This window comes from Monodelphis domestica, chromosome 4 (assembly GCF_027887165.1).
Source record: "Monodelphis domestica isolate mMonDom1 chromosome 4, mMonDom1.pri, whole genome shotgun sequence".
In the NCBI taxonomy this organism is placed as follows: Eukaryota; Metazoa; Chordata; class Mammalia; order Didelphimorphia; family Didelphidae; genus Monodelphis; species Monodelphis domestica.
Window position 1 is genome coordinate 373,512,020 of NC_077230.1, and position 23,995 is coordinate 373,536,014.

The following is a 23,995-nucleotide window of genomic DNA, read 5'->3' on the forward strand; positions in this document are numbered from 1 at the left end:
CACCTCCTTGAATCTTCACTCTTAGTTTGCTGATTCATTTCTTGCCACCTGCAAACATACTCTTGTCTTCCTCATCACTTTTTATTCACTTTTGTCTAGTCTGTTCCATAGATCTCTCTTTTTTATTTAATTTCTTAATTTTATTTTTTTCCTCTCATTTTTTTAAACCCTTGCCTTCCATCTTGGAATCAATATTGTGTATTGGTTTCAAGGCAGAAGTGTGGTAGGGGCTAGGCAATGGGGGTTAAGTGACTTGCCCAGGGTCACACAGCTGGGAAGTGTCTGAGACCAGATTTGAACCTCCCATCTCTAGGACTGGATCTCAATCCACTTTCTATTCTTTTTTAGTTGCCTCCTTTCTATTCTTTTTTAAACAGTCCCACATAGTTTTGATCATTGTGGCTTCATAAGGTGCAATTGGCTTTTGAGGTATGAGTAGGTATATTCATAATGCTATTGGCCATACCCCAGGTTTTGGTGTATTCTCCCCATATAATTAATCACTAGTCATAGTCAGAAATTCCCTTATATCACTGACCCAGAGATTAATCTACAGTATCATTTAACTAATTAATATCACAATGGAATATTTACTGAAAAAATATAGCAAGAGTAGAAGAAGTACAAGCACATTGTCTTGAAGTCCTGATATAACCATTCCCTTTGGAAAGTGGACTCAATTGCTACAAAAGATTTGCCTTATTAATATTGAAAAAAAGAAGAGGGATTCTTCTTTTTTTACTGAAGGGTTTTGTTGGTTGGATTCACTGGTTAAGATGTAGTACCAGTGGGGAGTTGAGAGGACCAAGTGATCAGGAACAGGGCTAAGGTGAACTCTGTTGAGAGAGGGAAAGATGACAGGCTCTCTCCCTCCCTAGAGTGAACAGGAGCAGGGGTTTGAAATAAACTCCAGAGAGAAGGAAAGATGAATTCCTTTCTCTCTCTTTTCTCAAGGGATATCAAACAGACTATATTCCTTGAGTCCCTTTGGGAGCAAAGCTGAGGGGATGAGTTGTCAATTCCCCTGTCAGCCACTTCAGAGGAAGGATTCTGATTTACCTTCCTCAATGGAGATGTGTGACAGGTCTTGCCACAGAAAGAGACTGGACTCAAGCTTTGAGACCTATCCGCAATCACCTAAACACCCTTCTTGTTGTAGAGATAGGCCAACCCCAAATCTGACTTGAACACTAAGGATTTATTTGAAGGGATAGGATAATGGGTTGAAGAAAAACAGGAGAAGGTTGCCCTGTCAAGTTACTCCCACAGAAGTTATTCAAGAGTCCAAAGCCCAAGGCCACAAACGCCTCAGCCCCTTTCCCAACTCGCTGCTCTTTTTATGATCTCTATGCTAGTATATCCTAAAGACTAAATCTTAAGCCAGTTCAGGGGAGGCAAGGAGAAAGGCTCAGGTTTTGTGAGAATCTTTTCCAGCACTTCCTCAGGAACACAGATCTTGGTAGCAGGTGGAAGAAACAGTAGAAAGGTTTCTTTGGACAAAACGGCTTCAGGAATTTAAAAGCAGGAAATCTGGGTCTTCTCTTGTGGCTTGGTGGAACCCTTCAGCCACTCAGAAACTGAACCTTTCATCTTTCAGTCCTGACACAGAAGACCTAGTGCTCTTCAGAATGCCCCCCAGCCAATGGTTCTCTCCCTAATCCCTTGCTGTTCAAATTGCCACTCCTGCTCCTGTCAGTCAATCCATAGGATTCCAAAGCATTCCTTGCCAATCCCAACAATATAATGAATACAGCATTGCTAACAGATTAATCAACCTCTTGTTTGAAGGACATGATGTCTCCATCCACTTATAGGCAGGAACTGCAGATTGATTCTAGGGGCTACACTTGAATGCACTGGACTTAGTTGTCAGTGGACCTCTGCTCCTCTGACCTTTTGAACCTCACAAGGTTGTTCTGTGCCCAACAGACATAACAGGAACAGAATTGAAAAAGGTGCCATGTGACTCCAAAGTCACATGATGAGGCTTATAGTATTCCATTCTCCTTATTGGAACATAGTAACTTTTGTAGGCACAGTGTTTTAGAGTTCAGCAACCAATCAGAAGGCTCCTCTTAGCTAAACAGGAAGCTGACAAGAGACTGTCCTGCCCCGAAACCCATTTGGGAGATTTTACATAAGGAAGAACATGCTGCACATACTCATAAGAACTTTCTTCTAAGACCCTGATATATTCGCCTAATACTTTAAAACATAGTCATTTTCCTTTATGCTACTCCCTGCTCCAAATCTTCCTAGTAACAGCAACAACAACAAAAAAAAATCATTTAAACAAACCAACCAAAATAGCAGTCTCCTCTGACAACATATATAAAATTCTACCTCTGTACTCCCTTTATCCCACGACTCTCCTGAAAAGATGATTTGTTTCATTACCATTTCTCTTGAACTGAGATTGTTCAATTTATAGTCCAACTGTCTTCTGTGCTAGTATAATTTACATTTTTTGAGTCAGATATATTGCTTTCTTGGGTCTGCTTTTTTTGCTGTGCATCACTTCATATACATCTTTCTGTGTTTCTTTGATTTCCTTATATTTCTCATTGCTTACAGTGCAACAATATTCTGTTATATTAGGATAACACCGTTTGTTCAATTCTTCCCAAAAATGATGAGTACTCATTTTAAGGAAATTACTAGAATCTAGAAGGGTCTAGATCAGTGGTTCTCAACCTTTCTAATGCTGTGACCCCATAATACAGTTCCTCATGTTGCAGTGAACCCAAACCAAAAAATTATTTTGGTGGCTACTTCAAAACTGTAATTTTGCTACAGTTATGATTCGGAATGTAAATACCAGATACCATTATGTATTCTCATTGCTACAAATAAAACATAATTTAAACATAATGATTAATCACAAAAACAATATTTAATTATATGTTGAGAAATATTAATCCAGCAGGAGGCAGACTGAGCGCTGGGGCGGGAGGTAAGTCCCGCCTGGGGAGGGGGTCTGCAGACACTGCTGCCTTCTTCCTGTCGTCTCCCTCCAGCTCGAGCTGAGGCTTCACTTTGCTGGGGTTACTCTGCTTCATCATCTGCTCTAGGAGTTATCAGCTCCGGTGCTCTCTCTGGTTCTCTGTTTGAGTCCAGTCTCCAGGCAACAGGGTAAATCCATTGCCCATCATAGGGGGAGGGCTGCTGATAGGTAACTAATATTAGTACAATGTGCGGGCAGCAGGGTCCCCATTCATTCTGAGATCTTGCTGTAAAGTAGCACGATTTCTCAGCGGCTAAAGCCATTGGAAATATGTATTTTCTGATGGCTTTAGGCAACCCCTGTGTTTTGGTCATGCTGGGGTCGTGACCCACAGGTTGAGAACCACCTGTCTAGATAGAGACTTGGGATTTGATGATGTCACAAGTTTATGAGAAGCCACAATTTGGAAATGACGAGGCAAAACAAAGATGTCTAGAAAGTAGGAGATCTAGAGGAGCTTATAAAGATTTCACTTCCCACTTTTATCAGGTGTGAGCCCTGTGGACAAAATATGTATATCCATTGATATAAATGGATATATGAATAAGGAAAAAGAGAAACTCTACAAGCCAACCAATAGATGCCCCTCCTGTTCTGTCTTCTCATTCAGAACAAAGTCTTCATAAAGGAATTGGAGCTAGAAAGTGCCTTAGAAATCATTTTATAGATCAGAAAGGCCCAGAGAAAGTCACCTAACTAGTATGTGCTGAAGGAGGATTCAGGGAAGCCCAGGTCTAATGATACCACATTCAGAGTTTTTACTATTCTCCTATACTGACCTTTCTTATTAAAGAGTAACTTCATGCACTTTCTTTAGAGTTCTGCTTCCTGAGAAGCACAGTGCAAACTGTATAAGATACATATATGAGGTGCTGAAAAAAAATTACAAAATAAATTGTATACCTTTCATTGTTCTTATAAACTGGACCATTTGGCTATTTGATTGCTACACTGTCCTAGGGCTAGGAGAGGAGTAGAAACTCACATCCAATTTTGCTGAATGTTTTGATTGAGAATGAATCACATGGGATTTCATAATCAGAGATCTGGAGCTGAAAGGAACTTTAGAGGTCATGTAGTCCAACTCCCTCATTTTACACATGAGGAAATTGAGGCCCATAAAAATGAAGCAGCATGCCTAACATCACAGGAAGTAAGTGACTAAGCTAAAATTCAAAGCTAGTTCAGAATCACAGAGTCTTAGAGTTGAAGTGAACCTCATTAATCACTTAATCTAACCTATACCTGAGAAACAATGCCGTGGACACTCCTAAACGATCCTCTAATCTTTGAATACCTCCAGTGAGGGAAAAAATAATTACCTCCTGAGGTAGCCTATTTCACTTAGGGATATCTCATTTTTATGAAATTTTCCTTATCATAAAGCTAATCATCTCTTTGCAATTTCCACTGTTGCTCCTAGTATTGATTCTAGAGAAATTTTGGTATTTTTTGAGAGATCTGCTATGAGGTCTACTAATGTGGTACTCATTTTTTTCTAATAATTATTGTTAGATCATTTCATGAATGTCATACTTCATCAGCTAAGCTATCAGCTACTTAAAGGCAAAGATTATGTCTTCTTCTACCATCTTTACCTCTACCCTCTTTCCTTCAACCCCTAACATCTTCTGCAATTGGACTTTTGCACACTGAATAAATACTTGATTTGATGAGGCCATTTTATTGTACATACATTGTTATCACCATCATCCTATGAAAGGACCCTACCTTGTCTAACCCATACCTCATTGGGAATCCCCTTTACAATCTCCTTTACAAATAGTTATCTAGTCTTTACTTGAAGGCCTGTAGTGATTGAGAACCTACTACCTCCCAAGGCAACCCATTTCACTTTTGGATGACTCCAATTATTGGAATGAGCTATGCTTTGAAAATCTTTAAAGTCCTATGTAAATGTTAACTACTGTTAACATACACTCACATATTATATTGTCATAGAATTATTTTTGTATTTATCATATCCCATTAACTCTGTATAGAGAGAATCCATCATTTAAACAGCTCTGACTTGAGCTATTTAAGTAAGCTATTGATGATAAAAGATGGGAAATAGATAGATGAACAGACACTGATACAGACTATCACCATTGCCTAATTATAAACACAGTGAGATCAAAAGAACCTAGAGTTTGGGGGCAGCTGGGTAGCTCAGTGGATTGAGAGCCAGGCCTAGAGATGGGAGGTCCTAGGTTCAAATTTGACCTCAGATACTTCCCAGCTGTGTGACCCTGGGCAAGTCACTTGACCCCCATTGCCTAGCCCTTACCACTCTTCTGCTTTGGAACCAATACACTGTACTGATTCCAAGATGGAAGATAAGGGTTAAAAAAAAAAAAAAGAGAACCTAGAGTCTGCTTCAGTAAACATCTGATATCCTTCCTAAATGGAGAAATATGATAATCAAGAGTAACACTGGATTAGAATATCAACACATTTATAAAAGCTTTGAGAGAATAGTGGTGGAAGATCATAAGCAGTATTATTGCATACAAATAGACATAAAAGAATTGGAAGCTGAAAGGGTGTCAATTACCCTTTAAACCTTGAACAAATTATGCTATGTGGTTGTAGTAGAATACTATTGTGCTATAAGAAATGATGAACTGTATAAGTTTAGAAAAACCTGGAAAGACTTCTATGAATTGATGCAAAGTGAAGTGAGCAGAACCAGGAGAACAATGTATACAGTAACAGATCAGCTCCGAAGAACTAACTATTATTAGCAAAACAAGGTTCCAAGATAACTCCAAGGGACTCACAATAAAATAAATGCTATCTATAGCCAAAGAAGGAACTTTGAAGACTGATTGCATATCAAAGCAGATCATCTTTTATTTATTTCCTTCACAAATTTTTATTATATGTGTGATGTATGTCTTCTGTCAATGGCATAAGGAATATGGAAATATGTATTGCATTCAAAACACTGATATAACCTATATAAACTATTTACCACATCAGAGTGTGGGAAGGAGAGAGAAAAGAAGGGAGAGAATCCAAATCACAAAATGTCAGAAAATAATTGTCAAAAAATTTTCCACCTGTAATTGAAAAAGTTTAACTTTAAAAAAATACTTGTAAACATTAATGAAAAACAGGCTTATAGAAAGTTTGGTGAAAGGCCCACTTACACCAAATCACTCTCTTATAAAGGATGGCTAATTGGGCAAGGAGAGGTATATTCAGAAATGAAGGTGATATAAAAAGAAAAGGTATTTATAAAAATTTTAATTACATTTTCTACAGCAGATCCCATCTTTAGTCCCACAATTAACTAAAATTGTAGGAAGTATAAGATCATCTATTTATGATTATTATTTGTTAATTATACAAAAGCATTTGTTATGGTAAAGAAATGTTGCTATAAGGACTTCCCTTTAGCAAGGTATCTTGCATACATGTATTATTAAAAACATAAAATTATTTAAATGATATAACAGTGATAACCTCATCCAGTTTACTCTTAATTACTAATAACATGCAGGGCATAAAAGAGGAAGTCATCTGCTCACTGTAAGAGTTAAAAATTGGAGGGGAACTGAGGCAGGTAGAAATTAGTTTCTCTCTGCAAGGAGTATTATATTTTTATGAGGTTTATTAAAAGTGAAAATACAGAATAAGAAGGCACGTGTCTAGGCCCAGAGAGGCCTAGACAACCTCACATACATCATGAAAGAGACCCATGTGCTCTGAAGTGGAAGTAGGAAAGAGGCCCAGTAGCCTTTACAGCCAGATTAAATAGAAAATTTTGACCTCGCCCAGGTGGAAATCTCAGTGAGATTAGAGGGCATTCTGGGAGCTAGCAAGGACTCCTGGGAAATGAAGTCCCAGGTTCAAGTCTCCATGTTTACATCACCAGAGATGTTTGCCCTTGTTATGGCTGAGATTCAAAGCAGAATCCAAATGGAAGAGGTGTTTCCTATAAATAATGTCCTCCAAATGCTCCTGTTTGTGAATAACATTGTGCTGATTGCCCTAAACCCCAGAACAATTCAGAGCTACTTAAATGATATTTATAGTCACTCAAAAGAGTTCTGGTTAACTATCAACACAGGAAAAACCAAGTAGATGAAGAAGGTGTGGTGTCCAGACTATTATATCCATTTAGATAGACAATTCATAGAGCCTGATCTTTCAAGCTGATGTTTTTAGGCAGACACTGCAGATAGATGATGAACTGGCCACAGAATTGAATAAGAGGAAGGAATGGGCTATATTTTATTTAGAAACTAAATATTTTTATTGACTCCAAGTTCTCCAAGAAAAAAAATTTTTTTCATCTATATGCTTCTGATGAATCTGCATTGCATCTTAGAATATCCACTTTTTAAAGAATTAAAGTGGAAGGTCCCTCAAAGTAGTGATGTGTACATGATAGGACTGAATTTCTTCAACATTCCTGAAGAAGAATCACTCAAGAGATATGTTATAAACATTACCATCAGAGATGTCCAGAAGAAAAAAAAAAGGTACTTGTAATTGCCAATTAGTTGCACAATCTTGGTCCTGTGTACGTAGTCAGAGAAAAAAAGAGAAAATATACCTGCTTTCCCTGGTTACAAAAGTGAAGGGCTCATGGGTATGGAAATGATGTATATATTAACAAGTATAATCACCTTTTTTTGGATTGGATTTTATTCTAGTTTTTCCTTTTTAGAACAGAAAAGGGGGGGGTACTTATTGGGAAATTATTCTGATGTTTAAATGTTATAATTGTTGATTAAGGAATGTATACTCACTTAAAAACATTACCTATTTCTATAATCTTTTAAGGTTTACAGTGTGCTTTACATTTTTATTTTATTTGATCTTTTCAATACCATTTACAAACGAGAAAATGGAATTTTAAGAGATTTGCCTGTTATATAGCTAATAAATGTCAAAGGCAGGATTTGACCCCAGGTCAAATCTCCTGACTCCAGGTGCAACTCTCTTGCCCCATACTACATTGTCTCTTAGTCTTTAGGCTGTCCCCAGCACCACTCTAGGTGTTTATTAGCTTGTTCTGGGTTATTAAGGATCTTGTAGTACTGCTTCTGTTTAGTTCAGCTGCCCAACTCCACCTCTCTGTACTAGTGCAGAAAACCAGAATCTCAAAGTGAGAATTCAAACTCTTTTTTTTTCCCTTTTAAAAATTATTTTATTTGGTCATTTTCAAACATTATTCACTGGAAAAAAATATCATTTTCTTTTCCTCCCCCCCCTCCCACCACCCCTCCCATAGCTGATGTGCGATTCCACTGGGTATCACATGTGTCCTTAATTCAAACCCATTTCCATGTTGTTGGTATTTGCATTAGAGTGTTCATTTAGAGTCTCTCCTCAATCATATCCCCTCAACCCCTGTAGTTAGGCAATTGCTTTTCCTTGGTATTTTTACTCCCACAGTTTGTCCTCTGCTTGTAGATAGTGTTTTTTCTCCATGATCCCTGCAGATTGTTCAGGGACATGTAAATCTTGAAATCTCTCAGACTTGTGAATGTTAAAAATTTCCCCATCGGGGAATTCTTAATTGGAACAAATTCCCTACTGAGAAACATTCCCCATTTTGATATGAGAACTCGCCAGGATCAGAAATGGGAGGACCTCTACTCCAACCGTACTTAAAACTGCTTTAGGGGAGAAAACTCCTTGCTATGGGAGGACCCCTACTCTACCCGTACTTAAGACTGCTTTAGGAGAGAAAACTCCTTGCTATGGGAGGACCCCTACTCTACCTGTACTTAAGACTGCTTTAGGAGAGAAAACTCCTTGCTAAACAATGAAAGTACTTGGACCCATGTTTATAATAAAGGCAAGGAGTTCTTTGAGCCAGGCCTGTTTTTAGAATTGATACAGTGGGATGCTAGGTACCTAAAAGGGTTGGGCAAGTTTTCTCTTGATGAGATTAGTTTACTCAGCTGTGTTTTCTCTTGTTCAGACTTACTGAGGAGATTGGTCGACTTAGCAGGAATTTAGATGGGCAGTCCTTTGGAAAGAATCTACAGTGATTGGTAGATGTAGGGACTTAGGGGAGGTGACATGGGAGGAAAACCCCTATATAAGAAAAACCAGAATCTCTTGAGGATATATCCTTTTTGGAGAAATCCTTTTAGAGGATCTCTGATGAGGATCGCTTGGGAAGAATCTCTTGAGAGAGGCTCTGGAGAAGGGAAGCTCTTGGAGGACAATCTCTAAGGAGGTCTCGCTGGAACTCCTCTAAGGGGACTCTGTCCCTCTGGAGGCTCTGGAGACAGGCCCTTTTGGAACAGTCTCTGGCTGGAAGGCTCTCTGGTGAAGTCAGCTGAGATGGAGCTGGCCTGTTGTCACTAGAATCCTTGTTTAGGCAGACCTTGTGGTGAGTGTTCAAAGACTGACTGACTGATTCTCTCTCTTAAGACTCAGGTCTAGGTCATATTGGCTTGAGGCCCTTCATAATTATTCCTTTCCTACTCTTTCTCTCTTTCTCTAATTCCTCATTATATTATTAATTAAAAATCTCTATAAAACCCAGTTGACTTGGGTATTTGAATAATTGGGAATATTTCCCTGGCGACCACCTTATATTTGATTTAAAAACCAAGACACTGTAGTGAAACACTTTCTGCGGTCAAATTTACTCACCCTCTCTTATATCTATCATAATTTATATCTTCCATCATTTTAACTCACTACAGTTTAAGACCTCAACCATTTTAAATCTCACAGACATTGTATTGACACTAATGGAGAAGTCCATTACATTCGATTGTGCCACAGTGTATCCATTTCTGTGTACAATGTTCTCCTGGTTCTGCTCCTTTCTCTCTGTATCACTTCTTGGAGGTTGTTCCAGTCCCCATGGAATTCCTCCAGTTCATTATTCCTTTCAGCACAATAGTATTCCATCACCAACATATACCACAATTTTTTCAACCATTCCCCAATTGAAGGGCATCCTCTCATTTTCCAATTTTTGGCCACCACAAAGAGCGCAGCTATGAATATTCTTGTACAAGTCTTTTTCCTTATTATCTCTTTGGGGTACAAAACCAGCAGTGCTATGGCTGGAAGACAGTCTTTTATCACCCTTTGGGCATAGTTCCAAATTGCCCTCCAGAATGGTTGGATCAATTCACAACTCCACCAGCAATGAATTAATGTCCCCACTTCACCACATCCCCTCCAACTTTCATTACTTTCCTTTGCTGTCATGTTAGCCAATCTGCTAGGTGTGAGGTGATACCTCAGAGTTGTTTTGATTTGCATCTCTCTGATTATCAGAGATTTAGAACACTTTTTCATGTGCTTATTAATAGTTTTGATTTCTTTGGCTGAAAACTGCCTGTTCATGTCCCTTGCCCATTTATCAATTGGAGAATGGCTTGATTTTTTGTACAATTGATTTAGCTCTTTATAAATTTGAGTAATTATACCTTTGTCAGAGGTTTTTGTTATGAAGATTGTTTCCCAATGTGTTGCTTCCCTTCTAATTTTGGTTACACTGGTTTTGTTTGTACAAAAACTTTTTAATTTGATGTAATCAAAATTATTTATTTTATATTTTGTGACTCTTTCTATGTCTTGCTTGGTTTTAAAGTCTTTCCCTTCCCAAAGGTCTGACATGTATATTATTCTGTGTTCACCTTAATTTACTTATAGTTTCCTTCTTTATATTCAGGTCATTCACCCATTCTGAGTTTATCTTGGTGTAGGGTGTGAAGTGTTGATCCAGACCTAATCTCTCCCACACTGTCTTCCAGTTTTCCCAGCAGTTTTTGTCAAATAGTGGATTTTTGTCCCCAAAGCTGGGGTCTTTTGGTTTGTCATAGACTGTCTTGCTGAGGTCATTTACCCCAAGTCTATTCCACTGATCCTCCTTTCTGTCTCTTAGCCAGTACCAAATTGTTTTGATGACCACTGCTTTATAGTATAGTTTGAGATCTGGGACTGCAAGGCCCCTTTCCTTTGTATTTTTTTTTTCATTATTTCCCTGGATATCCTTGATCCTTTGTCCTTCCAAATAAACTTTGTAATATTTTTTTCTAATTTAGTAAAAAAAATTTTTGGAAGTTCAATGGGTATTGCACTAAATGAATTCAAACTCTTAATAGGATGTAAACTTCTGGAGTACAGAAACTCTTTTTCCTCTTGTGGTTGTATCCTGAGCACCTAGGATGGTGCCTAGGCCCTGTGTTATTTAGTGGATGTTTATTGGATTAGTTTAGATTGGATTAGGGAGGATCTTGAAAATCAACTGATCTGGCAATATGAATTGGAAGAAGCACATATTTAAAGACTGTGGGCTAGGAACTGCACTAAGTTACTTTTTTTTTTTTAGCAATGATAATTTTTTAAAATTTTTATTTAGGATATTTTTCCATGGTTACATGATTCATGACCCTCCTCTCCTTTCCCTCCTCCCAAAGCCAACAAGCAGTTCCACTGGGTTATTTATACATGTATCATTATTCAAAACCCATTTCTAGGGAACAGCTGGATGGCTCAGTGGATTGAGAGCCAGGCCTTGAGATGGGAGGTTGTAGGTTCAAATCTGGCCTCAGACACTTCCTAGCTGTGTGATCCTGGGCAAGTTACTTAACCCCCATTGCCTAGCCCTTACCACTCTTCTGCCTTAAAACCAATATACAGTATAGATTCTACAATGGAAGGTAAGGGTTAAAAAAAATTTTTTTTAAATAAAAACCCATTTCCATGTTATTCATATTTGCAATCAAGTGATTCTTTAACATCAAAACTCTCATCACATCATGTCTTACCCTTTACCCAGTGTAAAATTGTCTTAGACCTGAGCTGTTTTGTTCTACACCTTTAGGCCCAGGACAATCCTAGAGAGACTTAACTTTTAGACCTATATTTTGAAGTCTTTCCACTGCAAGTTGTTTGAACATCTGCTTGTCTTGAGTTCTTAAGGGACTTCTCACCCAACAAAATGCCTCACAAACAATGGAAGCCCTTTAAGATTAGAAACTCTATCATTTTTTATCTGTATCTTTAGCATATACTATGATACCTTGCATATAATACAAACATAATAAATTTTTAATGGAATGAAATTGAGTCCCCACTAATAGTTCATTTCTCTCTCTTTGCAGCTTTTACTTGTCCACCTGTCTCCTGAGTGCCCAGCTCGTGTCTCCCTGGAGGCCATGGAGAATGAGTTGCCAACCCCACCCACATCTCTCAGTGCCACTGCTGCCAGTAGTTCCAGCGGGGTCAGTAGCAGCAGCAACAGCAATAGCAACAACAGCAGCAATGGTGGTGGTCGTTCTACTGGAGCTGGACCTCAGATTTCTGTGTACAGTGGTATCCCTGATCGGCAGACTGTACAGGTAAGTCTAAAATTATTTGGGTATCTATACAACTTGGACTCCAGGGCTAGGCCTTAAGGCCCCAAGGTAGAGAACCTAGAAAAATCATTTCTCAAAAGCTTTAGTCAGAATTATCAGGTTTATCTCACACACTGTAATTTGTGCAGCCATACCACAATCCCTTGTTCTTTGGTTTGGGGGCTACATATTTGCCAAATTGAGTGGCCATATTTGGACTGGTTCTTTGAAAGAGTCCCCTAGCTATTGATTTTCCAGTTGATGCTTCGAGAGGGAGAATCAGAGAGATGAGAATCCTGAAAAGAAAACAGCCTAAGCAAAGAAGAAAGAAGAGAGAGGATTCCTAAGAGAGGAGCACATGGTAGGAAGGAAGAAAAGCTAAGCTCAGTAAAGCAAACCCAGTGGAAAACAAGATCCCAAGGAGAAAAGCAGAGAGAGTCAAACTTTAGAGAAGATATGGAAGAGCAGGGCCCAATGAGAAACTGGGCCCAGCTTGGACCTCTGGGCCCAGTCCTGCCTCATCAGAATCCAGATTCTGAGGCTGGAATTTCTTTTATTTCAGAGGTTCTCAGCCACAGAAACTACTCTAGGAGGCTAGAAAAGAACCTGACTGGTTTCTAGGGAGAGGAGGGGCCAGTGCCTAGAGCTACAGTTCAGCCTAGGGTCTGGCTGAGCTGAGGTCAGGAGGCCCACTCAGGCCAAGGCCTAGCTTGGGGCCGTATTTGCCAGAGGAGAGCTGCAGGTGAGTGACAGGGGAGCAAGGAAGAGGGGGAAGAGTTCTACAGGCATTAGGGGGTGGAGGGAGAATGCACAGAGCTCTGTTTTTTGTTTTTTGTTTTTCTCAGAGAAAAGGCTGTGTGGGGTGAGGTCAGAGGGCAGCTCTTTGTCACTGTCCAGAGGCCTTTTCTGAGCCAATCACATTGGGAAGGAAGGACTATGCTGAGAAAAGGGAAGATGAGGAGGAGGACATAGAGAAGGTAGATTAATCTAATGAGAGAAAGGGAAGGAAGGACAGAAAGAAGGAAAGAGAAGAAAGAAGACAGGGGCCAGCCCTAGTATCCCTATTGAGCTAGGGCTATGAGGAACCTGAACTTTAGGAAGCCGAGCTGCAGGCCATAGAGGCCCAACATACTAGTGTACAGCCTAGGAAGCCTTGCTTTCTGGGAAGCCACAGGCAGACTCTAGGAGAGCATCAAGAATCAGAAACTGAGACCTTTCTGAAATTGTTGGTGCCTAGAAGGAGAGTCTGTGGCCTCTAAGCTTCATTCAGGTGAGTCCTAGGCCCACTGCTTCCTTCCAAAAACAGGACAGGTAACCTGTTGACCGTTACTGCCTACCATTCCTTCATTCTTGTTCTGAGCTTCTATTATTTACTCCCTATCATATTTTTCTCTCTATGGTTTACCTTCTAGCCCATTAGGTCTATTTGCAGTCCATCTCCCTCGGTACATTTGGATGGGCTTTATGTTTCTTGTCTAGGAGATGTAGTAAAAGATGGATTTGGAGTTATAGAATTTCAGTCTTGGAAGGACCCATCTAATCCAACTCATTCCAAAAAAACCGGTTAACAAACATTTATTAAATACCTCCATATACCAGGCACATTGCTAAGCTTTGGGGGACAAAAATGAAACAATCCCCGAATTTCAGGAACTTAACTTTTTTCTCAGGTAAGACAATATGTTCATATATAAATATATATAAAATAAAGACAAGATAATTTAATGGGTTACAGGGGAGATAGGTCAAGGAAGACTTCATGCAGTGGAGAATTGAGATGGTTTTTGAAAAAAACTAAGGATTCTAAGAGACAGAAGAGAAGAAAGAATCTTTAAATATCAAACAGAAGAGTTCATATTTGATTTGATTCTAGAGGTCATAGGGAGTCACTGGAGCTTATTGAACAGGAAAGACTTGTGCTTTAGGAAAATCACTTTGGCAACTGTGTGATGGTTTGGAGAAAGGAGAGCTTTGAGACAGAGCCCAAACATGAAGATTAATACAATAGTCCCAGTGGGAGGTAACGAGTGCCTAAGATAGGTTGGTAGCTGTATGAGTGGAGAGGAGGTGTGAGTACATGAAATACTATACAAGTATAGTCAATAAGATGTGGCAGTTTGATTAGATAATTTGGGGTGAGGGAGATTGAGAAATTGAGAATGACACCAGGGTTCCTAGCATGAGTGACTAAAAAAACAGTGATACTCTCAACAGAGACAATGATGATCAGAAGAGGGAGAAGCATTTTTGGAGGAAGATGATGAGTTGTTTTGGACATTTTGAGTCTGATCCAGTGGCATCATTGGAAATCCAATTGGGAATGTCCCATAGGCAATTGAGGTTATGGAATTGGAGACCAGGAAAGAAACTAAGGTTGAATAGGTGAGATGAGATCATATTTGTAAAAAGCTTAGCACAGTGCCCATAGTAGAGGCTTAATAAAAGCTTATTCTTTTTTCCCCGTACATGAATCTGGGAATCATCTATGTAAACTTGGTAACAAAAAGGATATTCTACATTGCCTACCAGGCCAGTGGCCATTCAACTGTTACTTGATTTCTACTAAGGGAGCATCTACTCACTTCTAAGGCAACCAATTTCATTTTTGGAGAGTTCCAGTTGTTATAGTAAGAAGATCTGGGTTCAAATAATGGGTCTGCTATTTTTTATCTGTGTTATCTCTAGCAATTTGCTTGACCTTTTGCATTTTTATAATGAAAGAGTTGGACTAGACAGTTTCTGAGGCACTTTCCAGTGATCCATCCTAGAAACTGTGAAAGTGACTACAGAATGGGAGAATATTAGATGTGGCCAACTGTCCAGTATAATCTTACCTTCCCATTTTATCATCATGAGACAGCGTCCCAAAACAAAGAAATTTGTTCCAGGACAGCTAGATGGCTCAGTGGATTGAGAGCCAGATGTAGAGATGGGAGGTCCTGGGTTTAAAACTGGCCTCAGATACTTTCCTAACTGTGTGACCCTGGGCAAGCCACTTAACTTCAATTTCCTAGCTCTTTTGAGCCTTGGAACCAATATACAGTATTTATTCTAAGATGAAAAGTAAGGGTTTGGGTTTTTTTTTTTTAAGAGGTTTCTTCCCTGGAAATAGGGAAGAGTTGAACCTCTCAATTTCAGTTTCTGCTCCCCTCCATTCCTCCAGTTGCCATAGTTCCCTAAAAGTAAGGCCTATTTTTTACTTCCTGTTCAGTACTGTTGTGGGTTAAAATAATTGGTGGGAGTTTGGTGTTCTAAAAACCCCTAAATTTAAGAATCTTATTGCCTGGGAAAGCAGGCCTAACTAACCTATGCTAACTATCTAAGATTAAATTCTCTAATTAACTAATAAAATAAGCCTTTATCTTCTTCAACCTCCTTAAACCAGTATCTGAAACCAAACTGTCAAATGGTGAAACTGCCTGTCACAGTGACACAGACACCTCCAAACTCCTGCTCCCTCAGAAACCAAAGAAATGGAGATTCTTTTCTTAACTGACTCTTTTTTTTATTTTTATAGTTGGTCTCTTAAAGAGACAGAGTGAGATTAAGTAACTCCCTCTATCATAGAAATTTTGCTCTTAATGAGACAGAGTGAAATTAAGAAAACTCCTTATAACAATATCCACTTAGTTTACTTAATCTACTGCATCTTTTTACCAGACTCCAGATGTAGGGACCTTAGAGAGACCTGAATGGCCTGAATAGCCAAAGGAAGTAAAATCCAGAATGGACAAAGAGGTTGTAGCTTTAGTACTGAAAGGAACCTTAGGTATCAGAATGCCCAAACACTGCATTTTATTTAGTTGATGAAATCAGGGCCCAAATGTCTTAATGGCAGTTCAAAAAACCAGTAATTAGAGAGCATGGGTTTGAAATGCTAGTCATTCAGTAAACATTTATTTAGCACCTTCAGACACTATGCTAAGCACTATGGAGGAGACAAGCAAATAAATATGTATAAACAAACTATTTACTAGATAAATTAGGAAATAATTAAGAAAGGAAAAGCACTTATCTTTAAAAGAGTTAGGAAAAGCTTCTTGTAGAAGAAGAGACTTGAAGTCAGATCTTCCTGGATCCAAATATATCATTTTATCCATTGTAGTATTCTGTTTGCCCGTTGCCTTTTAGATGTCTTTTAGAAAGAGTAGGTCCCCTGGATGTCTGCCTGTATTGGGCTGTATTTCTAATTGATATGGAAATCAGGTACTCTGTTGAAAGATTGCTGGGTGGTACCCCAATGAGCAAGGTCCCAAGGGACCTTTGAGTTAGGCCAGGTGGAATAAAGGAAAAGATGAGCAAGACATATCATGATAAAAAGAGAATTCACTGGGCTTGGAGTCAGAAGAGCTCTGATTATGATTCCCACTTTGGACCTATACGTGTGGCCTTAATCGAACCAACTAACCTCCCTGAGCCTTAGTTTCCTCATCTATTTAAAAAAAAAAGGAATGACAATACCTATAGAAGTGACACTGGCGCATTGTGATAAAATGGATATAAAGCACTTAACTTGATAAGCCTTTAAACCCTATAGAAAAATCAGCTATCATTATCATAGGAGTTAATGATAACTTAGAATCTTGATATGGTGGAGTATTGGACTGAATAAAATGAAATTTAATATGGATAGATGTAAAGTCTAACCCTGGTATTTCAAACCAGCTTCACACACCACAAGATTTAAGAGGAATGGCTAGATAGCAATTCATCTCAAAAAAAGATGGGGGGCGGGGGGTAGGGAGTGGGGGGTAAGGAGAAGGGTTACAATTGTTTCAGGAGCTATAAACTCTGTTAGTTCATGGTGTAATATTGCAGCCCAGAAAAGTAATCTGGGGAGTGGGGAGTGGGGAAATGGACAGAGGACAGGAAATGCTTCCTAACAATTAACTCTATCTAAAAGTAGTATGGCCTGTCTTGAGAGGTAGTGGGTTCCTCTTTATTGGAGACCTTCAGGAAAAAAAACTGGATGACTTTATCAGGGCTTTGTCAAAAAGAATTATTTTTCAGGTTTAATAGTAGTAGTGGTAGCCTCTCGGTGATCGAGAATGACTATTGTCTTTGTGCAGTTTCATCTACGATGTACCCTCATGGGGCTTTGGAGTCCAAAGGCTGAGGCGCACAGTTTGTGGCCCATGGGGCATGGGACTCCAGTTGTTACAGGAGGTGCGGTTGTGGCCTGGTGTCAGCGTTCACGCGCAGCGGCAAGACGTCGGCGTCATTCATCTTCAAAGGTGGTGGCGGCATGGTGAATGTGGGTTCGCCAGCTGCTTCTGTCAGAGGCAGCAAGTTCTATTTGCTTTGGTGTAATGCCAGCCCACTTCAAGTTGGACTTTAGCTGATCCTTGAATCTTTTCTTTGGTCGGCCTTGTTTCCTGAGTCCAGCTGACAGTTCACCGTAGAACACCTGTCTTGGTATTCGCTGTGGGTCCATGCGGATGACATGTCCAGACCATCGTAGCTGGGTTTTGAGGACCATGACTTCGATGCTGGTGGAGTTGGCTCTGTCGAGGACTTCCTGATTGGTGATTCGGTCCTGCCATCGGATCCTCATGATTGACCGGAGGGAGCGTTGGTGGAATTGCTCCAGCTGTTTCATGTGCTTCTGGTACAGTGTCCATGTCTCGCAACCGTACAAGAGTGAACTGAGGACCACTGCATTGTACACTTTGAGCTTCGTCGCAGTGCTTACACCTCTGTGTTGGAGGACTTTGCAGCACAGCCGCCCAAGTGCCTGGCTGGCCTTTTGGATCCTGGCATTAATCTCGTGATCTAGGGACCCGTCGTTGGCGATGGTGCTGCCCAGGCACTTGAAAGTGTTGACGTTAGAAAGCTGCGTGCCGTCGATTGTAATGCACGGCTGGTTAGTTGGCCTCCCTGGTGCAGGTTGGAACAGCACCTCTGTTTTGCTGAGGCTGATAGTCAGGCCAAACAGTTTTGTTGCGGTGGAGAACCTGTCCACAATGGTTTGGAGATGATTTTCTTGGTGGGCCATGAGAGCACAGTCATCTGCAAAGAGAGCTTCCAGGATGAGTCTCTCTGTTGTCTTTGTTTTTGCAGTCAGGTGGCGAAGGTCAAATAGTGAGCCATCCAGTCGGTATTTGATGTAGATGCCCAGGTCTAGATCCATCACAGCATGTCATAATACTTGGGTGAAAAATAGGTTGAATAGTACCAGAGCGAGGACACAGCCTTGTTTCACACCATTGGAGATGTTAAAGCGATCGGAAGTCTCTCCACCAGATAGGACTTCCCCTGTCATGTCGACATGAAAGAGCTGGATCAGTTTGATGAATTTTGCTGGGTAACCGAGCTTGCTGAGGATCACCCACAATGCGTCCCTGTTCACTGTGTGGAACGCCTTTGTCAGGTCTATGAAGACAATGTAGAGACTCAGGTTCTGCTCAAGGCATTTTCCCTGCATTTGCCTCACCGTGAAGACCATGTCGATGGTGCTGCGATCTGGTCGGAAGCCACATTGTGATTCAGGCAGGTTCTGCTCTGAAACAGATGACAGGAGTCTGTTGAGTATAACACGGGCGAGGATCTTTCCAGCAGTGGAGAGTAGTGAAATGCCTCTATAGTTGTCACAGGCTGCTCGTGAGCCTTTGTTCTTGTATAAGGCTACGATGGAGGCATCTCTGAGTTCTGGGGGCATGTCTTCCTCTTCCCATATGCTGGTTAGCACTATGTGGAATGCCTGGAGCGCCTTTCCATTTAAGTCCTTGAACACCTCGGTTGGGATCCCGTCTTTACTGGGTGCCTTGCCTGCACTCATTTCTTTAATGGCTTTTTGGACTTCCTCTATTGAAGGAAAGACATCAAGTTGTTCAATGGAGCGGTTTTGGGGGATCTGGTCAAGGGCGCTTTGGTCGACTGAAGAGGGTCGGTTGAGAAGCTGACTGAAGTGTTCTTTCCACCTGTTGCTGATGCCTTTTTAATCTTTTATGAGAGTGTCACCGTCAGAGGATAGCAAGGGAGTGGTGGTGGGTTTTAATGGCCCATAGACAGTCTTGAGGGCACTGAAAAATTGTTTGTAGTTTTTCATATCAGCAAACCACTGGATTTCTTCTGCCTTTTTTTCCCACCATCGGTCTTGCACCTTCCTGATCTCACGCTGCGCCGTGGCTTGGAGAGACTTGAATCTGTCCTTTTTAGGAGCAGAGTTTGGGTTATTTTGCCACTCCATAAAGGCTTTGTTCTTCTTGCTCAATAGGTCTTCAATAGCAGTGTTGTTCTCGTCAAACCAGTCCTGGTGGTTGCGTTGTTTTGGGCCTAGGACTGCCTTTGATGTTTCCTTCACTGCATCTCTGAACTGGTTCCATTTCTTGGTTGAGCTTCCAGTGAGTGGTCCCTTGGCAGACAGCTTGTCCTTCAAACAGGACTGGAATGTTTGCAAATAAAATGGATCTCTAAGACGACTCACGTTGTAAAATGTGCGAACTGTCTGGGCCTGTTTTGGATGGCGAGGTACAATGCGCAATTGAAGAGTCGCTCTAACCAATTGGTGGTCTGTCCAGCATTCAGCTCCTCTCATGGCTCTGGTGATCTTTACATCCTGGATGTCTCGCCGGTGTACAATGATGTAGTCAATGAGATGCCACTGTTTTGATCTTGGGTGCATCCACGTTGTTTTATATTTGTTCGCCATTCTGAACACAGTGTTCGTGATGGTGAGTTCTAACTCTGAGCATTTGCTGAGTAGCAGTAGGCCATTGTTGTTCATTTTGCCCACGCCGTGTTTGCCGAGCACTCCTTTCCATCTTTCATGGTCCTGGCCAACGCGGGTATTGAAGTCTCCCAGTAGTATCAGCTTGTCATTTGTGGGCACTGAGTGCAGGACGGCACTCAGGTCAGAGTAGAACTGCTCGATGGTCTCCTCTGTGCTGGTCAGTGTTGGGGCATATGCGCTGATGATTGTGGCATACCAGTCTTTGCTTAGAGGCAAATGGATCTTCATGAGCCTCTCGTTGATGCCCACAGGCAGGTCTGGCAGCTGTTTGAGCAAACTGGTCTTGATGGCCAGGCCAACATCGTGGATTCTGTCTTCATTTGAGGCTCTACCTTTCCAGAAGAAGGTGTATCCAGTGGTGGGTTCGCTGAGTGATCCCTCTTCTGGTAAGCTTGTTTTGCTTAAGGCTGCGATGTTGATGTTATATCGCGCCAGTTTTTTACCGATTAGAGCTGTTCTTCTCTCAGGTCTTGGGGTATTCTCTCTGTCAAGTAATGTTCTGATGTTCCATGCTCCTAGTAGGAGTTTCTTTGTATTTTTTCTTTGATTTTGACTGCTTAAAGGGGATGACCCGCCAGCCGCGGTGTGCTGACCGGGTGTTTGTAGGGCAGGCAATGTTTGAGACACCTTTTCTAGTCCCCTCCCTTGATTAGGGTGAGTAGTGCTGTCCTAGAGAGGGCTGCTCAGTCGCCCAGGATGCTGCCGAACGTCCCTGCTGCCCACAGGGCTGAGCGACCACTGGTCCATGGGCCGCCTATGTGCAGGATCGTGACTACAACTGCCAGTGGTCACCTCCACCTGTTGCGTCATCACTCCCCCATCGCCGCAGGTCTTGAATTGGGTGGACAGGGTTAGGATAGATGAGTGTGCGCAAAGATACTTGTGCGTGAAAGAGATTTAAGTGGAAAAGTCGATGCACAGAGACAGTCCCACTCTCTCAGCGTTGGAAGCCTGGGTCCAGTGGCACTAAAAAATTGTTACGTCTGGAGACTTCCTCAGCTGCATTGGATGGCCGTGCTGTCTTTTGTGCTCCAACACGCCCTAAGCACTCCACAGTGCTTTGCTGCGTCACCCTCTCAGCCGTTGAACCTTCTTATTGGTTTCTTCCGTCTGTTCCGCTGAAGCAGTCTTCACATGCTGGGTGAGCAGAGCCCTGGTTCACCAGGGGTCGCCGACCCGATGGCTACCTCACAAGGTTTGGCAGGCCTGTCGAAGCCGTTGCCCGGGGTGTGGCCGCTGCCACATGCTAGCAGCTACTGGGAGCCACAAGTGAGAGGTGGGTGTCAGGTGGGGGTCAGAGGCTGGAGAGCTGCCCTAGGAGGGCACGACAAGCCCTCCATACCAGAGATACTACCCCTCCCTGAGCACCCCATACACCCAGGTTTAGGTTGGACTAATTGGCTACTGAATACTGAAGACCCTTCTGACTCTGAATTCTGTGATTGTGTGACAGCAGGCCAGGAGAGACAACTGAGGAGGCGAGTGGAGCTTGTGTGGTTTAGGCCTTAGTGTTCTTCTCCACTCACCTGTGTAGTATCAGTTTGTTCAGTCAGAGGGATGAATTGGAGAGCAATTCTTTTGAGGAGGGTTAAGACCTGAGTGTTGGGCCTATACCAGACTGACCTGTATGACTTACAGCCATCATCCTGCTGATTGGAGTAAAGATTTGTTCTTAACTGAGCCATTCTGGTGCTTCCCCCTCAGGTGATACAGCAAGCCCTGCACAGGCAGCCTAGCACTGCAGCTCAGTACCTCCAGCAGATGTATGCAGCCCAACAGCAGCACCTTATGTTGCAGACAGCAGCACTCCAGCAGCAGCACCTCAGCAGTGCCCAGCTCCAGAGCCTGGCAGCTGTGCAGCAGGTACTTGGAGAGGGCTAGTAAAAGCATGGCTGTGCATGTACTTTGTGTGTGCGTGTGCGTGTGTGTGTGTGTGTGTGTGTGTGTGTGTGTGTGTGTGTGTAACAGAAAGAGTTGGGATCAAGTATCTGGAATAATTAAGGAGGATATCACAGCTCAGAGGCTGGAAAGTACTGGTGTTGTGGTAGAAGAAGAAAAGAGATTTGGGATAGGAAGGTGGGGGAAGTAGAAGGGGTTTCTGAACCTGGAAAGAAGTTGTGTGAAGGTCTGGAACCCCAGTGAAAGGAAGCTGCTTTTTTTTATAGGCAAGTCTGGTGGCCAATAGACAAGGAGCCTCTTCAAACAACAGTGGTTCTGCACAGTCCCCAGCCCAGTCACCATCGGTAAGTAGGATAGTGAACAACTAAAGATAGGTGTTCACATTTCTGGGACTTCTTTCTTCATCCTGGGTTCTATCCTATAGAGAATCTAGGTCAAATGAAGGGACAAAATCTATTCCTATCCCTCTCTCATGCACTTTCCATAACTGCCTATATTTTAGAGGAATTTTGAATCCTATGGTGGGGTCTTTCTGGCTTTTCTCTAAGGGCTTTACCATGCTGATTAGTCAAGGAGGTCTGCATACTTCTGTCTGCCCTTCCTACTTTCTTCTTTCTCCCTCCCTCCATTCATTTTGTTCATTCATTCATACATGACAAGGTTCTCTTCTCCCAGAATAGTCCCAAGTCCATTGAATTTTTTCTGAGATTGAAATTCCAAATCAAGGATAAGGGAGGAATGATAGCAACATGAGGCCACAGAAGGTCACATTCAATCTTTATCCTCACAGAATTGGACCCAAAGGAGTTTTGGCCAACTAAAAAGCAAAAAATGGGCAGTAGTGCTCTACAAGGGGATTAGGTATATGGAACGACCCACTGAACTTGCTGTTTTCTACTGTTCATATCTCCCCAGATAAACCTAGCAGCTTCCCCAGCAACAGCTCAACTCATCAACCGTGCCCAGAGTGTCAACACAGCAGCAGCAGCAGCCTCAGGCATTGCCCAGCAGGCTGTGCTGTTGGGTAATACCTCATCTCCAGCACTGACAGCCAGCCAGGCGCAGATGTATCTGAGGGCACAGATGGTGAGCACTCATGGCTTGGGCATGTGACTGGACACTTCCTATGAATTTAGAGTAGAGAACCCAGGAGAACTGAGAAAGACCCAAAGGGAAGTAGTGGAGGCACAAAGATTGAAATAAAGAGCATCAGGGGTAAAAGAAAAAAGAAACTTGAGGGATCAGGAACATACATGAAAAAAGGAACAGGCAGGAGTGAGATAAAGATGGTAGATGTGGATCATCTCAGGGCATGAGCAAAGAGGGATGGATAAACTATATTGCCCCTGTCCCTTCCCTTGCTTTCTAAGGAGATAAGGCCATTCACTGCCTTGTCCAGACTCCCTTGGCAATCCTACTCCTGTCAGGACTCCAGGAGAAGAAGATGCACAAAGGTCCCACAATTCACCCACAGCATTGAGTGATCAGATGAGCCTGGGTTCAAATCTGGCCTGCTACCTTCACTACCTGAGTAATCTGCAGCAAGTCTCTTCAGCTCTTGAGGCCTTAGTTTTCTCCTCTATAACTTGAGGGAGTTGAACTAAATGATCTCCAAGGTCCCTTCCAGCTCTCAATCCTCTGTTCCTACTTGATAGGCATTTGTCACACAGAGTAAAAAAAAGGGAAGGAGAGAGTTTTTCATACAATTAGAATTGTTCCTTTTAGAGATATGCATGTAGGACCCACCACCACTATAGAGGCAAAGTAGTAATACACATAGACTGCCTGGATATAACATTGACCCAGAAAAATTTAGTTATAGATGTCACTATATGGAATATTCATGCTCTCTAAACTATATGCAATGGAAAGCTCTCAAAATACAGACCTGGAGAAAGAAGTATGGAAATGGGATGAGGGGTATATCATCTTCTCTGCCTCATTTTCCTCATCTTCAAAGTAACAAGTGAGGAAATTGGGCTCTCTGAGGGCTCTGCCAACTCTTAACTGGATGCTCTTCTAATCCTA

At 41.7% G+C, this 23,995-nt stretch overlaps 1 protein-coding gene across 18 annotated transcripts in view; it reads left to right on the forward strand.

Moving 5' to 3' along the window:
* PHC2 (polyhomeotic homolog 2) overlaps window positions 1-23,995 on the forward strand; it is a 212,797-nt gene that overhangs the window by 116,608 nt on the left and 72,194 nt on the right. For all 18 annotated transcript variants that reach the window (XM_056795342.1, XM_056795337.1, XM_056795349.1 and 15 more), the window contains 4 exons: window positions 12,103-12,339; window positions 21,773-21,931; window positions 22,234-22,311; window positions 22,883-23,053. In XM_056795342.1, the coding sequence (XP_056651320.1) occupies window positions 12,157-12,339; window positions 21,773-21,931; window positions 22,234-22,311; window positions 22,883-23,053 (591 nt within the window). In that variant the 5' untranslated portion in view covers window positions 12,103-12,156. The remainder of the gene's footprint in view (window positions 1-12,102; window positions 12,340-21,772; window positions 21,932-22,233; window positions 22,312-22,882; window positions 23,054-23,995) is intronic.